Genomic DNA, 18,515 nt, shown 5'->3' with positions numbered 1-18,515 from the left:
ATTTAATTCCTTCCACTGATATCGCTCTTTACACACACTCACACACACACACACACACACACACACACACACACACACACACACACACAGCTATATTCTGTTAGTACTATGGGCAGCCTGGCTGGAAGAATATGCCTCAGAATGCAACAATAAAATAGATACAAGGAAAATAAAACAAAGTGAAACACAGCTGTCAAAAGGATTTCAATATACGATTTATAAGAAGTGAAAGTATTTTATAAAAATAACTCTCAAGCAGAATATCACACAACAATGCCTGTTACAATTTTTCATGTAGAAATCTAAAAGGATACATTGTCCATCTGAATTCATAATTGTGTCATCAGGTGGTGTGTTTTTCATGAGGATCTGGGCAGATGGGAATTCTGTTTGCAGCCTCTGAGTAAAAGCACCTATCCTCTCATATTCCAGACCTCGATATATAAACAGTTTGTTCTGAAAATACATCCACACATACAGAATCATTGATGAGAAACAGATCACTAGTGTCATGTAATAAATAAAATGTAATGCTAGCACCACCTCTTGGTTTACTACTTTTTCCAAACATAATGACTTCATATGCTTGAATGAATGAGTGTCCACAGTGAAAGGTTGAGAATACACAAAGTAATCCCAGTTCCTCAGTGAGCATAGTTTAAAAATTCAGAAATTAAATGTTCTCTAGTAATTTTTCATGTAAAAATTTAACTTCAAGAACTAACATTAGCAAAATTGTGTTACATAAAACATTATGCATAAGTATACAAACTTTGAGGGTGGCGGGTAGTAATATAGCAAATAAGGTATGTTTTAAAAACAGAAACACAAAGCCACTAATTACTATAACAACATACAAGATGAAAAATAATAATTAACACATTTAAAAAATCATAAATAATTATCAAAACAGCTATGGAATTACGTTAATGTGAAGAGCGTTCAAAATTTATTGCAATTTCGCTTTAAAATTTTTACCTTTTAGCTTACTAAACTTAAGGCTCTGTTCAAAGCACTCCCATTCTCTGACATCAAAAAATTTTCAAAGTTTCTTTCATTGTTTATATGCTTTCTGGAGTGCATTCATTGGGATGGTGTGAAATTTTTTTTTTTTTCAATCAGTTTTCTTGTATATCATCTATGGTCTGGAAACAATGTTGTTTCAACAATGTCCAACCAGATCAAGTGGCAGTGTTGACACAATTTAGCAGCATGGGGAAGGACATGGATCTCTAAGCTTAGCTAAAAGTTCAGTGTTGTTTTTGTACCTGCCTCCTACCCAACACTCTAGCTATATGGTGAATGGTTGCCTTTAGTCTTTCCATTGCTTGTACTCCATAAAGAACTTTCCATTAACATATTAATGACTTCAAACTAAATAGCGCTTCTTACTGAATTCCTCCAAATTGTAAAGTAACAAAATAATTTTTTCCTTTAATATACTTTTCAAGTGATACTATCACCTTATTTTTGTGAAATATGTACAACAATCATTTATACTGCTATCTTATTGATGCAAGAGTTACTTATTGGTAGGGATGATCAGCTCCAGACTATAAAAATAAGAAATTACCATTGGTTCTACATGATAACTAAGAATATAAAGGTATGTTGATGAACTAAAAATAACTCACCAAAGCAGCTATTACTTATTTAACTAAACAATAATCTATCAACATGAATTTTAACAACATACCAGAAATTGAAATCTTTTAGTGGTTGAATATGGAGGTAACTTTTTAGTGAGAAGTAATAAAATAAAGAACCCAGGTTTTTTCCAAACACTTTGCTGAAGAAACAAAAATGTCTTTACAAGTAAAACATTTTCAAATACCAATAATAAGGATCTACATCTACATGATTACTCTGCTATTCACAATTAAGTGTCTGGCAGAGGGTTCAATGAACCACCATCAAGCTGTCTCTACCATTCCACTCTCGAACGGCACACGGGAAAAACGAGCACTTAAATTTTTCTGTGTGTGCCCTGATTTCTCTTATTTTATCATGATGATCATTTCTCCCTATATAGGTAGGTGCCAACGGAATGTTTTTGCAATTGGAGTACAAAACTGGTGATTGAAATTTCACAAGAATATCCTGTTGCAACAAACAATGCCTTTGCTTTAATGATTGCCACTCCAATTCATGTATCGTGTCTGTGGCACCATCTCCCCTATTTTGCGATAATACAAAATGAGCCGCTCTTCTTTGAACTTTTTCAGTGTCATCCGTCAGTCCCACCTGATGCAGATCCCATGCCGCACAGCAATACTCCAGGATAGGGTGGGCAAGTGCGGTGAAAGCAGTCTCTTTAGTAGATCTGCTGCACCTTCTAAGTGATCTGCCAATGAATCGCAGTCTTTGATTTGCTCTACCCACAACATTATCTACGTGATCATTCCAATTTAGGCTACTTGTAATTGTAATCCCTAAGTATTTAGTTGAATTTACAGCCTTCAGATTTGTATGTCTTATGGTGTAATTGAAATTTAGCGGATTTCTTTTAGTACTCATGTGAATAACTTCACTCTTTTCTTTATTCAGGGTCAGCTGTAACTTTTCACACCACACAGATATCTTATCTATATCATTTTGCTAATTTTTTTTGCTCATCTGGTGACTTAACAACATGGTAAATGACAGCATCATCTGCAAATAATCTAAGAGAGCTACTCAGATTGTCTCCCATGTCGTTAATATAGATCAGGAACAATAGAGGGCCTATAACACTTCCTTGGGGAATGCCGGATATTACTGCTGTTTTACTCAATGACTTTCCATCTCTTACTATGAACTGTGACCTTTCTGACATGAAATCATGAATCCAGTAGTGCAGCTGAGGCGATATTCCATAGGCACACAATTTGGTTAGAAGACGCTTGTGAGGAACAGTGTCAAAAGCCTTCTGGAAATCTAAAAATATGGAATCAATTTGAGGTAGCCAACTTAAAAGTTGAACGCATATTGACACACTGTTGTGGTCTTCAGTCCAAAGATTGGTTTGATGCAGCTCTCCATGCTATTCTATCCTGTGCAAGCATCTTCATCTCTGAATAACTACTAGTCATGTACGGAAGTGGCACAACTTGACTAAACGGTGGGACTGGTTGATAGGACACATTCTGAGACATCAAGGGATCACAAATTTAATATAGGAGGGAACTGTGGGTGGTAAAAATTGTAGAGGGAGATTAACAGTGAATATAGTATGCAGATTCAGTAGGATGTAGGTTGCAGTAGTTATTCAGAGATGAAGATGCTTGCACAGGATAGAATAGCATGGAGAGCTGCATCAAACCAATCTTTGGACTGAAGACCACAACAGTGTGTCAATATGCGTTCAACTTTTAAGTTTGGTCAATTTTTACCACCCACAGTTCCCTCCTATATTAAATTTCTTCCCAATTCTATTCATTACCTCCTCACTAGTTTCATGATCTACCCATCTAATCTTCAGCAGTCCTCTGTAGCACTACATTTCAAAAGATTCTATTCTCTTCTTGTCTAAGCAGTTTATTTGTCCATACATCTCCAAACATAACAGCCATGTAATGTGGTGCATTATCTTAGATGGAAGGAAAAATTAGTTATCACTCATTTGAAAAGGTTTTAGGAAACCCTACCAAAATCATCATCTTCCCAATTCTATTCATTACCTCCTCACTAGTTGCATGATCTACCCATCTAATCTTCAGCAGTCCTCTGTAGCACTACATTTCAAAAGCTTCTATTCTCTTCTTGTCTAAGCAGTTTATTTGTCCATACATCTCCAAACATAAGAGCCATGTAATGTGGTGCATTATCTTAGATGGAAGGAAAAATTAGTTATCACTCATTTGAAAAGGTTTTAGGAAACCCTACCAAAATCATCATCTTCCCAATTCTATTCATTACCTCCTCACTAGTTTCATGATCTACCCATCTAATCTTCAGCAGTCCTCTGTAGCACTACATTTCAAAAGCTTCTATTCTCTTCTTGTCTAAGCAGTTTATTTGTCCATACATATCCAAACATAACAGCCATGTAATGTGGTGCATTATCTCAGATGGAAGGAAAAATTAGTTATCACTCATTTGAAATGGTTTTAGGAAACCCTACCAAAATCATTATAGGGTGGTAAGGACTTGAACTATGCTCAGCTCCAATACAAGTCCAGAGTCTTAACTACTGTGTCACCTTGCTCTCATTTTTATACTTCCATATTTCATCTTCTTCAAGTTAATATCCACTAAACGATGTTTGCACTGACTTTTTCATAGCTTCTTGGTTTTCTGCAGCATGTACGAGATGCATGAAAAAAGTAATGAGACTGATCTGTCATCTACCAAACATTTCATTTCCTTCACACAACAATTTCATTCATCACAGCAGCTATACAGTGGCAGAATCATTGTTCCCAGTTTTGGTAACAGTCTGAAAGGCTTCAACTAGTAGAGCCTTTAAAATGTTGGTCACATTCTTTTGAACGTTATCCAGTCCCAAAATGATGTACTTTTAAGACATTTTTCAATTACGGGAAAAGAAGAAAAAGTCACAAAGACTCAGATTAGGGGAATAGGGGGCTTTGGAACAACAGCAGTGCCTTTTTAGGTCAACAATTCTGTGATAGAAGTGGATAGGGCATTGTCATGCTGCAGCATCCACTTGTCTGCAATGTCCAGTCTCACTCAATTCACCCTTTTCCTGAGCTTCCTGAGCCTTTCAAGGACATCTTTGAAAAAACCTTGGTTGACAGTTTGTGCTAGGCAGATTCTTTATGCACAGTACCCCTACTGTCAAAAAGCAACTCATTCTTGTTTTGATCTTTTATTTGCTCATTTGAGGTTTTTTCAGTTGGGGAGATGTCTCACTGTGCCGCTCCTCACTTTGCTGCTTTGTCTCAGGATCATACTTAAAAATCCAGAATTCATTACCTGTCATCATACAACTGAACCATTCATGGTCACTGGCAATCCTCTCAAGAAGATCAATGCACACCTTTCTTCAACTGTCCTTCTGCTCAGTTGTGAGGTCTTTTGGCACCAGTTAGGCACAAACCTTCCACATGTGCAAAACTTTGGTCAAAATTTGATGTACTGTAAAAGTGTTAAATTTAACAGGTCATCCATAATCTTTATTGTTAAATGTTGGTCTGATCTCACAATAGCATGTATATGTTTGACATTTTTATGTGTCTTTTAAAGTGTTTTCAGACTTCCAAAAATTATTTTCACTAGTGAAAAACTTGTGTCTTTGATAAGGAACATTCCTCATAGGCCTGTTCCAACTCACACAGGTCACACTCGTGGATTTCCCATACTTAACACAAAACTTGATGGCATAGCATTGCTCTATAATCCGTTGTTCCATTTTCGTTATGTGCAACAAAAACACAGCTTCACTAATGTCCGTATGATGCTGAAACTCAGACTGAGCATCAGGAAAGAATGAACACACTGGTCTACACAAGTAAAACAACACAGCATTGGTGTATCACTCACAGTGTTGTCAGTCTGATTACTTTCCTCATGCACCTGGTATCATTGATTAAGTATCATTTATTTTCATCAGTTGTCTATCATTTTTCAGTCATGATTTCCACTTTTTATCCATGTTCTCTCCTGCCTTTAATTCTGCCTTTAGTTATCAACTGCAAGTTCCACTACTTTTTGTTTTATATGATATTTCTTTAATGTACCTTCTTTCTCTTCTCTAATTATACTGTGTAGTTCTTGGTCTCTGGCAATATATTTAAGATAATGACATCATCATTTATCATTCTCATCAGCCAGGGTTTCTTAAATTACACTTTAAGTCATATTAAATCACATATACAGTAATTTCATGTTACATTTCTGAACATTTCATTTTACTTTGAGATCCACACTGCCCAATTTATAGACTGAGATACTTAAGAGAACCCATAACATATCTACCCAGAGTTAGTAAATATATCTAGGTATAGTTTTTGCTAAGTTATAACAGACAACATGGCACATTTTCTAACTGTCAACATCATCATCATCATCATTATCATCTACATCGACATCTACATCCATACTCCGCAAGCCACCTGACGGTGTGTGGCGGAGGGTATCTTGAGTACCTCTATCGGTTCTCCCTTCTATTCCAGTCTCGTATTGTTCGTGGAAAGAAGGATTGTCGGTATGCCTCTGTGTGGGCTCTAATCTCTCTGATTTTATCCTCATGGTCTCTTCGCGAGATACACGTAGGAGGGAGCAATATACTGCTTGACTCTTCAGTGAAGGTATGTTCTCGAAACTTTGACAAAAGCCCATACCAAGCTACTGAGCGTCTCTCCTGCAGAGTCTTCCACTGGAGTTTATCTATCATCTCCGTAACGCTTTCGTGATTACTAAATGATCCTGTAATGAAGCACACTGCTCTCCGTTGGATCTTCTCTATATCTTCTATCAACCCTATCTCGTACGGATCCCACACTGCTGAGCAGTATTCAAGCAGTGGGCGAACAAGCGTACTGTAACCTACTTCCTTTGTTTTCGGATTGCATTTCCTTAGGATTCTTCCAATGAATCTCAGTCTGGCATCTGCTTTACCGTCGATCAACATTATATGATCATTCCATTTTAAATCACTCCTAATGCGTACTCCCAGATAATTTATGGTATTAACTGCTTCCAGTTGCTGACCTGTGTATTCTCAGCACATTACACTTGTCTACATTGAGATTCAATTGCCATTCCCTGCACCATGCGTCAATTCACTGCAGATCCTCCTGCATTTCAGTACAATTTTCCATTGTTACAACCTCTCGATACACCACAGCATCATCTGCAAAAAGCCTCAGTGAACTTTCGATGTCATCCACCAGGTCATTTATGTATATTGTGAATAGCAACGGTCCTATGACACTCCCCTGCGGCACACCTGAAATCACTCTTACTTCGGAAGACTTCTCTCCATTGAGAATGACATGCTGCGTCCTGTTATCTAGGAACTCCTCAATCCAATCACACAATTGGTCTGATAGTCCATATGCTCTTACTTTGTTCATTAAACAACTGTGGGGAACTGTATCGAATGCCTTGCGAAAGTCAAGAAACACGGCATCTACCTGTGAACCCGTGTCTATGGCCCTCTGAGTCCCGTGGACGAATAGCGCGAGCTGGGTTTCACATGACCGTCTTTTTTGAAACCCATGCTGATTCCTACAGAGTAGATTTCTAGTCTCCAGAAAAGTCATTATACTCGAACACAATATGTGTTCCAAAATTCTACAACTGATCGACGTTAGAGATATAGGTCTATAGTTCTGCACATCTGTTCGACGTTCCTTCTTGAAAACGGGGATGACCTGTGCCCTTTTCCAATCCTTTGGAACGCTATGCTCTTCTTCATCATCACCACCACCACCAGCCATCAGTTCAGTAATTTGGGATGTGGCCTCTTTGAGTAAGAGTGCAACACCGGATCCCTGCAGGTTCTTACATTTCTGCCTGTCTTGGACTTTCTGTTGCCAATTCATTCCAGTTGTATTTCTTAAGTCTCCATCCCATCTGTCCAGTAGTCTTCCCCTTGGTCCTTTTTTGATAAATTAGGTTCCACTCTAGTACTTGTTTTCACCACCTAGCATCTTTTCTTTGAGAGACATTACCTGTACACTGCCATTTCAATATATACTCTCTTTCCATTGTGTCACTGACCTTTGTTGTCTCCCTGATATTAGCTGTTTCTTTTTGTCTTTCTTTGTGTTGTCCAACATTGACCTTTCCCTTCCTCTTCAGTTTACAATTAGTTTTCAAACGTATGCAAGTAATCTTTGAATATAACAGAGGGAAACGTTCCACATGGGAAAAATATATCTAAAAACAAAGATGATGTGACTTACCAAATGAAAGCACTGGCACGTCGATAGACACACAAACAAACACAAACATACGCACAAAATTCTAGCTTTCATAACCAACGGTTGCTTCATCAGGAAAGAGGGAAGGAGAGGGAAAGATTTGGGTTTTAAGGGAGAGGGTAAGGAGTCATTCCAATCCCAGGAGCGGAAAGACTTACCTTAGGGGGGAAAAAGGACGGGTATACACTCGCACACACACACATATCCATCCAAACATATACAGACACAAGCAGACATATACAGAGGCAAAGAGTTAGCCCAAACTCTTTGCCTTTGTATATATCTGCTTGTGTCTGTATATGTTTGGATGGATATGTGTGTGTGTGTGAGTGTATACCCGTCCTTTTTTCCCCCTAAGGTAAGTCTTTCTGCTCCTGGGATTGGAATGACTCCTTACCCTCTCCCTTAAAACCCAAATCCTTTCGTCTTTCCCTCTCCTTCCGTCTTTCCTGACGAAGCAACCATTGGTTGCAAAAGCTAGAATTTTGTGTGTATGTTTGTGTTTGTTTGTGTGTCTATCGATGTGCCAGCGCTTTCATTTGGTAAGTCACATCATCTTTGTTTCAAGTAATTTTTGATATTTATAGCTCCTGAATTATGACACCAGTTTACATTTTTTTTTAAATTGAAGTAGATAGTTTTTTTCAGTGACATTGGAAGAACCTTCAAAACACACTTCACTGTCATAACATTTGTGGAACTTGATCAAACAGTAATGAGATAACAGCACTACAGACCATTTCCCTGCTGTCAAGAGAAGAGTTTCCACAAATGTCTCTACAGTAAGCATACATGTAACTTAGGTAAGGTTTTTGTGGGTACTTGTGTGCTCAAAGCCTGTCAGTTTGTACTCTGCTGTTGTAGTGATCAGACAACTTGCTCCTGAAGCTATTTAGACTTTCATAATGTATACAACAGTAAAAAATGTGGATATGATTTTTGTTTGTGGTGAATGTCACCAAATGGTTAGAGCAGTGGTGTGGTTGTAAAGCAGAAAGTATCCTGATTGTGCCAATTCCTTACTATCTCTCTTTGCAAACATTATCAAAAAATTACAACAAACTGGAATTTAGATGAATAAAATATGCCTACAAAAAAAGAACAGCAACTGATGAAAGAACAGTAACTAGCATTCCGTCAATAGTAACATACAATCCACATGTAACCACAAGGCAGCTTGAAGGTGCAAGTGGTATCAGACAAAGGAGTGTTCTGGAAAAATTAATGGCTACTGCACTTCAACCTGTGCACATTTCACTCTATCAATGGCTTCATGACAATGTCTTTCAAAATCAGTTATAGTTCTCCAAAAGGAGCTACAAAAAATGGCAAGTTGGTACAGTGTTTCTATGCAAGATTTTATTTCTGGATGAATCACTGTTTCCAAACCTTGGGCAAATCAGACATCACAGTATTCACTAACGGTCAGCTGGATATCCATATTGACTGAGAAATGTCCCTGTTTTATCGATGGAACTAAATATCCACAAATATCTGCAGTTCATAGCAGATATGTTGCTACAGTTATTGGAAGATATGGCATTTTATGAAGAACAAACATGAATGATTTTTTGCCCTTACTTCACAAATAATTTCACAGCTTGTTTACAGAACATTTGGTGACTTTGGATCATTCATTCAGAAAACATAAAATGGCTTGCACAAAGTAAGGGAGTGTACAAGAAAACATTAACAACTCATAAATACATGAGATGACTTATAACATGAGCCTGTCCTCTGATAAGTCCAGATGAATTTCAATGATTTTATAGCATGTATGAATGCTCAACATCAACATTTTGAGCACTAGATATGATAGTCATACTAATATGTACATGAATTGTATATGACTCATGTATTTGTTTGCATGTGGCACAACAGGCAAGATTTTTGTTGGAGTTCATCTCCTGATGGGAGGACAGTGATTTGCAGCATTGTTATCCTGTTAATATTTGATTAAGTTCCACACATGTTATATCAATGAAGTCCACTTTGAAGGTTTCCACAGTGCCACAGAAAAAGTATATAGTTATAAAAATGTCAGAATCATAATTTGACAACCATTAATCTCAAAATCTACTTGCATACATCAGAAACTTGCCACACTGTCCATCATAACTTTGCAAAAACCTCATCTTGATGCATTTACTTGTTCTAGATATATAGAGTGGGGCAATTGAAAGTGGCTCGTATGAGTGGATATGACTGGACGTAAATATATGCATATAACCACAACCTAACAGGATGGAGCAACTGCCCATACAACCAGTTGAATCTTGGAGCACATTTACACAATTTCCATGCCTCACAGAGTTGTTAGCAGAGGTCAGTCTTGTCATGGCTCTTGCTGGCCACCCACTTCACATGATCTGTCGGTGTGCAATTACTTTGTGTGGGTAGCCCTCAAGTCTCAGGTGTATTGCAACAACCCCCATAGTCTTTAAGAATTGCAGCAGAACATTTTGGATGAGTCTGCTGCAATTCTGGTATTACATCTTCAATCCACCTTCATAAACTTGCTGACCAGGGTCCAAAAGTGCCAAGAGATGAGTGGTGGTCGCTTTCAACATCTGCTATAATCAGGGTAGTACTGTATTTCCCTTCCTCTACTGTGTTTCTTTGCTCCCTGGAACTCTGTTCTCTGGGCCACTTTTATTGGCCCCACCCTGTATTTTGTATGGTCTGTCTTAGCTGCCTCCATTATACAGAGATAATCTGTTAAAACCCTGATTGTGAAGCAAATTTGCATCATCAGAATGCACAAATAAAACTAAAGAACTGCAGTGAACAAATTCTTATCAACCATAATACGCTGCAATTTCCTGAGTGAAGTGAATGTACTGTTGAGTATACTATGTCAGTTGAATGGGATGTTAAGTATCGTGACCTTTTAGTATGGTCATCTAAGCTTAACAGTAAAACTGCAAACACAGCATTCATAGTTTGTGAAAACAAGCTGACAGTCTGAAGGGAGATAAAGAGTATTTTTGGTATGATGTCTGAAACTACCCTCCTCAGTTTCCCAACCAACAATGTAAAGCAACTATACTTTTTATTTCCTTTTACTGGAAGTAATATTATCAGCAACAAGACAAGATACAGAAGAAGATTATCAAACAACACACTCACACATCAACAAGATAACTGAGTAAAAATTACTAAGGAGTATAGGCAAATGTCATAAATAACCAGATAGAACATATTTACAATAGTTCATTTTACTGGGAATGATAATAGTTCACTGTGTTAGCTCATCTGAGAAACAAATATAACTTTACACATTTTGTCAACAAATGCAGCAGGAAATGTACTGTCTTGTAATTTGCTGATACAGTAAAATTCAAAAGGTTTATCTAATGCTCTAAAACAAAGAAAGAACTCTGTCTAACAACAGGTGGTAGTTATAGTCAGTTAAAGGAGACATAAGGAAAATCTATACATATTTTTACATACCCTAACAAATAATGGAAAGCTCAAACCATAAAATCCAACTCTGAAGTATTCTGGCTCTGGTCTAAGCTGTGTTAGAATGTTATCAAAGAAACTGGCCTGTGTCTTAAGAATTTGGCTCAGTTTAGCATAGTCAAAGAGTCTATGCTCATAGAGATCAGCTAATTCTTTGCAGAGGGGGATGCCTTTCTCCCAGCACTGCAACAGAAATAGAAAATAATAATTTTATTTTAAGCACATGATAATAAACACAGACAAAATAAGATCAAATAAATATAGAAGATAAAAAAACATACCCTTTCATTGTTAGATTTTACTCAAAATCCAGTAGTTACTAAAAAGACTGAAATAATAACAGTAACAAATATGGGAGAAACAAACTCATCAGATGTGTGAAATATAACACAAACTGCAATGAAAGAATTAAATAAAGTGCATAAAAATCTCGATTGTCTACTCTCTCCTCTCCTCTCTTCTCCTTCCACTAAATATCACATTCCAGGCTACAAAATATAAGATAATCTTATTTATCAGTACTAATGTGTTTGCTATTCATTATCCCATAAATAGTAATATCTGATTATCAGAAGTAGGTGCAATTTCTGTATGATGTGACAGAAAAACAGGAAAATCTACTAATCCAGCCTTTGATCTGTACTATAGCAGCATCATCAAATTTAATAGATACTTGTAATTTTTATTAAAATTGTAAAGCTGATATTCATATCTCATTATTCTAACTAGTCTCTCAAGACTTTCACCTTCATCTGTCATCATCATCATCATCATCATCATCATCATCATCATCACTTGGACAGTTTCCAGCCTCTGGTCGGGTCTGCATGGAACATAGGCCTCTCCATCATCTTCTGTCTTGCCACCATCTCTCCATCTTCACCTAGGTCCAGTCTTCTCCTTTCTTCTGGACGCATTCCTCTACTCCTTTCAGCCATCTGTCTCTTGGTCTTCCTCTTGGTCTCTTTCCTTCCAGTTTCATCTTGTGTATCCTACTGGGTATCCTCTTCTCCTCCATTCTCTTAACATGTCCATACCATCTCAGCCTTGATTTCTCTATCTTCCCCATGTAATGGTTCCACCTTCATTAACTCTCTGATCCTCTCATTTCTTAACCTGTCTATCTTTGTCACTCCAATACTGTTTTTCAAGAATTTCATCTCACTAGTTTGTACTTCGCCTTTCTCTCTTCCTTTCATAACCCAGGTTTCTGATGCATTATGTCAGGATCGTGACATAGTATGACCAGTATATAAGCTTTCCTCTGATTTGGGATACATCCTTGCTCCATATCAGGCTTCTCAACCCTCTTCTGAAATGCTTCTGCTTCCCCCCCCCCCCCTCCCCCCACTCATTTATTTCTCTGTCGTTTTTTCCATTTTCCTGTATCAGTCTTCCTAGGTACTTGAAACTCTCCACTCTCCTCAATCGTTCCCCACCAGTTGTTATTCCAGCTGCTCCTCCCTCCTTCTTTCTTGTTGTGATAATAATCTCACTCTTACTTACACTAAATTTCATCCCATATTCTTGTACTGTTTGTCCCCATACATCCAACTGCTCTTGTACTTCCTCCTCCTTATTTCCCAAGATCACCAGATCATCTCCATGCACTATAGCTTTCATCTTCCTTTCACCAGTTACTTGTGCTACTGTACTCATTATATCATCCATCACTACAATGAAGAATAATGGTGAAAGTGCGCTTCCCTGCCTCAAGCCATTCTTCTGTTCAGTCCAAGCTGATCTCTCTCCTCCCACTTTCACACAGCTAACACTTCAATGGTACATTTCCCTTATCCTCCAAATAATCTGTTTTGCTACTCCTATGTTCTCCAGGGCTTTCCACACTTTGCTTCTGCATACACTATCATATGCTTTCTCGATGTCCAGGAAGGTCATTAGTAGATCTATCCCATATTCATAGTGATGTTCCTGCAGTTGTGTTACAGCCAAAATTGGACCTTCCTGTTCTAAAGCCATGTTGCTCTTCTCTCATTCTTCCTTCTAATTTTGCCTGAATTCGTGCTTCCAAAATTTTCTCAAAAATCTTTGCACAATGACTCATCAATGTTATCCCCTGATAGTTCTTGCACTCTTTTCTATTTCCCTTCTTAAAGATTGGGACAATTATTCCCTTCTTCCACTCTTCTGGGATCATCTTCTGTCTCCACACAATTTTCATTACTCAATATAGCCATTGTATCCCCACCTCTCCTGCTGCTCTCACCATCTCTACACTTAGCTCATCCAGACCTGGTGACTTCCCTCCCTTCATCTTGCCCAATGCCTCTTCCACTTCTCCCCATGTAAGGTCTTTTTCTATTTTCTGTTACTCCTCTTTTTTTCTCCTTGGCTTGCTCCTTCTCATCCGGGTCTCCATTCAGGTTCAGGAGTTCTTCAAAATACTCATTTCACATATTCTTGAGTTCCTCCTTATTTGTTACATCTTGTCCACTTTTGTTCACAATTCGAGCATAATCTGTCATACCATTCTTCCTCTTACTTTTAATCATCCCATCTAACACCTTTTTTAAACCTTCAGTATCCTCCTCTATCATTCTGGTCCACTGTTCCGTCCACTTTCTTCTTTCCTCCGCCACCACTCTTTTTGCTTCTTTCATTCTTGCCTGATACTCTTCTCTTATCTCTACTGTTCTCTTCTGGAACCTACACTAAATGCTCTATTCTTCTTCTGTATTATATCCTTTGTTTTATCATTCCACCAGGGTGTTTCTGTCCATCTCTTTTTGTTGCTTGTCCTCCCACATATTGCTTCCATCACACTTACTAATGTTCCCTTGAATCTACCCCATTCCTCTTCTACCATTTTTGGTTCATCCTTTGGGATGCTTTCCTTTACTACTTGTAGTACTGTAGCCTGCTTTCTTCCTCCTTCAACTTCCATACCCTTATAGGTCTTTCCTTGTTTTCTGTCCCTTTATTATCCGTAGTCCCTCTCAGGTTCATTACCAGCAAACGGTGGTCGCTATCCAAGACCTCTGATGGTATTACCTTAATGTCAATGATGTTCCTATTCATCTCACTACTGTACAGGAAGTAGCCAACTATCGACTTTCTTTTTAAGTCTTGACTGTACCAGGTAATCTTGAGGCTCTCTCTTTTCCTGAACCAAGAGTTCCCAACCAGCAAGCCATTCCTTTGACAGAACTCCAATAGTCTTTCACCTTCCTCATTTCAGCAGCCCCAACCCTCTGATCCAAGCACACTTTCACAGCCTTGCCTTTCTCTTCCAATGTGTGCGTTTAAATCATGCATTACTATCATATTCTTCCTTCCCATCTGCTCCTGCATTTCCTCTTCAAACTCTTGCTTCTCCTCAGAAATGCAACCCACCTGCAGAACATACACTTGTATTACCTCTATGGTCGTCCCCTTGAGTGATATTTTGGTCTTCATCATCCTATCACTTATTCTCTCCACTTCCTCTTTTAATCCATCTCTTACTACTATTCTGGATCGAGTTCTCTTTCCCTCATCATTTCCACTGCAGTACAGTCGGTAGCCTTTCCTCAGTTCTCTCCTTCCGTCACCTTTCAATCTCATTTCAGCTAGCCCCAATAGCAGTCAGTTCAGCGTCATGGATCCACGCAGCCTGCTCCATGGAAGTCCACCTGCGGTTATGGAGTCTGAAGATGATCCTTAAGGAATGAGACTGGTCACTCTGATTAAAAGAACCTTGTGATCAAGACTGTTTTTTAAGTATCATAACCCCAATAGGTCTAACTTCCTTCTTTCCATCATGTTTATCTTCTCCTCCACCTTTCCAGTCAATGTTTGTATATTTAATGTTCCATATCTTAGTCCTCATTTATAGCCAGTTTGTCATTGATTAAATCTGTCCTTTCCAAGGCCCATTCTATTTTTGAAAAGAGAAATCATAATCCACTGCTGGCTTGCTGGGCCTATCGTAGCTTTACCAGAGCCCTGTTAGCAACCACTTTTCAGGGTTCCTGTGGGACCTTCACACCTACCATAGTGGTCCTGGAGCACACACAGTACCCACTATACCTCGCTCCTACAGGCAATCCCCTACTTCATACCATTGCCCATCTCCCACGACTTGGACAAGGGGTGGGACTTGTTTATTCTGGTGTAATTGGCATAATCTCCAATATTCTGGTTATTGCTTTTTTCAGTATACTTCTTTAATTATGTCAAGATTTAGTTGTTTTGAAATAGCTATCATATCACCTATTTACTTCTACCTAATTAATATGCTAAAACCATTTTCATGAAATAATATAATAATGAACCTCAATTAATTAGATTAGTATCTCACTTGCTAATGATCATTTACTGAAATTCTGTTCACATTTCTGCAAGTAAAAGTAACCACCAACAGTTCCGAGTAGATTTTTGGGAATAGGAAAGAAGCTTTAGTAGAGCATAAAGTGAGACTGTAGCAAAGTGGAGGCATCAGAACACTCCATAAATGTGGAAGGGTGTGTAGTACATCTACATCCTCATCAGTACTCTGTAAACCACTGTACAGTGCACGGCAGATGGTACTTCCCATTTCACCGTGTACTAGGACTTCTTCTCATTCAAATAATGTATGGAATGTGGAAAAGATTACTGTTTAAAGTGTCTGTGCATGCTGTAACTAGGTTATTCTTGTATTTTTGGTCCCTAAGGGAATGATACTGTAGCATATTCCTAAATTCCTTGTTTAATACTGGTTCTTGAAATTATTGAAGTAAGCTTTTGCAGGATAGTTCACATCTATCTTCTAGTGTCTTCCATTTCAGGTTTTTCAGCATTTCAATAATGCACACCCATGATTCAAACAAACCTGTGATCACATATGCTGCCCTTCTTTGCATACATTCAGTACCTCCTGATAGCCCTGTTTGGTATGGGCTCCACACTCTTGAACAATACTCTAACATGGCATATTTATGTGTTTTGTCAGCACTCTCTTTTGTAGAAAGGCTTCACTGTCCCAGAAATCTACTGATGAACCAAAGTCAGCCATTTGCTTTACCTACAATTGAGCCTATGTGATTGTTCCATTTCATATGCCAACAAATTGAGACACTCAGGCATGGACACCTACAGTATATTTTCTTGGGGAGAGGCAAGGCTCTAAACTGCAATTTTTAATGAGTTGGTCAGTTTCAAGATATGTCATGGCATATTACCAAATTTTACAGGTTATAAGACGCACTTTTTTCTTCAAAAAATGCCTCCAAAATTGAGGTGTGTCTTATACTCGAAATTAATATAAAAATGTCCAGTGTTTGATTTAAAATTCCTGCCAGCCTTAAAAATGGTCATGTATTTGATGCCATGGGAAACCAGATCTGTCTGACAACACTAGATTTAACTGGTAGCAGCAGTGCACCAATGCAACAAACATGAGTTGCGGGGATTCACAAGCTTGTTAACACTGTCTCCCTCCCACACTGCCATCACAAACCCAGAACGCTATCTAGGTCATTGCGGTCTATGATGCCTTTGAATTTGAACTGAAAGTGATTTGTGTTATTGCAACAGTACAATATTTTTGTTAGTTGCTAGTTTCGTAATGGAAAGAAATTCAAGGTGTTCATATGATGTGAGCTATAAATTGAGAGTAATAGCATATGCAGAAGAACATGCAAACAGAGCAGATGAGTGGCATTTTGGCCCTTCATGAACGGAAAAAACCTTTAGCAACTGGTGGGCTAGTAAAGAACAACTGAAAAAAATGAAGAAGACTCAATGTTCAAATAGAGGACTGACTGCAAAATGGCCAAAACTAGAAGATGATGTATTGAAATGGGTTCAAGGACATGATCAAAATGGCATTGGAATTCATACAAAAACGATTCAAATACATGCTCATACGCTAGCACTACAATGGAACTTAACAGACTTTAAGGGTGGAATTGATAGGTGCAACAGATATATGAAGCGTCATGGACTTAGCATCCAAAGCAAACCAAAATAGCTCAGAAAATGCCACAAGAGTATGAAGAGAAAATATTATCTTCCTATTGCTTTATTATTCAACACTGAAAGAAAACTAGTGTGGAACTAAGCCAAATAGCAAATATTGACAAAACTCCACTTACATTTGATGTTCCAAGTAACAGAACTATTTCCATGAAAGGTGCTAAAACTGAAAACACATGGACATGAAAAAATGCACTACACTGTTGCCCTTTCATGTTGTGCTGACAGTACTAAACTTAACCCAATGATCATTTTCAAGTGCAAAACAGTGCCAAAACCTTCCGAAATTCTGCCATGTGTTGTTCACATACATGGCAAGAGTTGGATGGATGAGGCAGGTATGAAATTATGGATTAACAGAGTTTGGGAGAGAAGGAAAGGTGCTTTATTGAAAAACAGTTCTCTTTTTGTGCTAGATCAGTTTAGCAGTCATTTGAAAACTTCTGTGGAAGAGAAACTGAGTTAGGGAAATACAGAGCTTGCTGTTATTCTGGGAAGACTTACTTCAGAACTGCAACTTTTCGATATAAATAAACCATTTAATGTCCATATGAGAGAGGTTATAGAACAAATGAATACTGAATGAAATCCAACATAATTTCACACCAAAGGTAGCTTTAAAATGACCTACAATCAAACAAGTCTTAATCTAGAGTGAGAGAAGACATAAAAGAAGAAAGCTCAGATGACAATTGTCAGGGATTTTAAAGGTCAGTTTGGTTTTATAAACTAAGATTTTTTTTAGTCTGGCTTTGTAGTTTTATAATAAAAATGGTAAAAATGTTACTTTTTTTAAAAACTGCTTAAAAATTAAGGTGCCTCCTATAGTCCAAAGCATCTTATAGTCAATAAAATACAGTAACTAAATTTTAAGGTGACACAAAAAAATTATTATAACCTTGAGAATTGATGGCTATCCACTCATTATATGAATAAAAATTCTGTAGCCTACTCCAAATTCCACGTGGTAGGCAAGTGTCCTCTTGGACCCCCTTGCAGATGCCTATTCAGCCAGATATTTGTATGAGTTGACTGAATCTAGTTATGACTCAATGACACAGTAACAAAAAGAATACCACTTTTCATCATACTGTGTTGTGAAGTGTACAATTTTAAATTTCTAAATATTCAAAGGAAGGTGACAGTCTTTGTATTGTTTTTAAATCTGATCAATATCTGACTGAATATCTGTGCAGCATTCTTTCAGGCAGTGTCTCATAA

General features: G+C 37.9%; 1 protein-coding gene across 1 annotated transcript in view; it reads right to left on the bottom strand.

Moving 5' to 3' along the window:
- LOC126183543 (dedicator of cytokinesis protein 3) overlaps window positions 1-18,515 on the bottom strand; it is a 1,039,887-nt gene that overhangs the window by 60,464 nt on the left and 960,908 nt on the right. Inside the window, exons 27-28 of the mRNA XM_049925613.1 lie at window positions 11,325-11,519; window positions 315-456 (exon numbers count right to left, since the gene is read on the bottom strand). Coding sequence (XP_049781570.1) covers window positions 315-456; window positions 11,325-11,519 — 337 coding nt within the window. The remainder of the gene's footprint in view (window positions 1-314; window positions 457-11,324; window positions 11,520-18,515) is intronic.

This window comes from Schistocerca cancellata, chromosome 4 (assembly GCF_023864275.1).
Source record: "Schistocerca cancellata isolate TAMUIC-IGC-003103 chromosome 4, iqSchCanc2.1, whole genome shotgun sequence".
Lineage (NCBI taxonomy): Eukaryota > Metazoa > Arthropoda > Insecta > Orthoptera > Acrididae > Schistocerca > Schistocerca cancellata.
The sequence above is the reverse complement of the archived record's forward strand: the minus strand, read 5'-3'. Positions and strand labels throughout refer to the sequence as shown.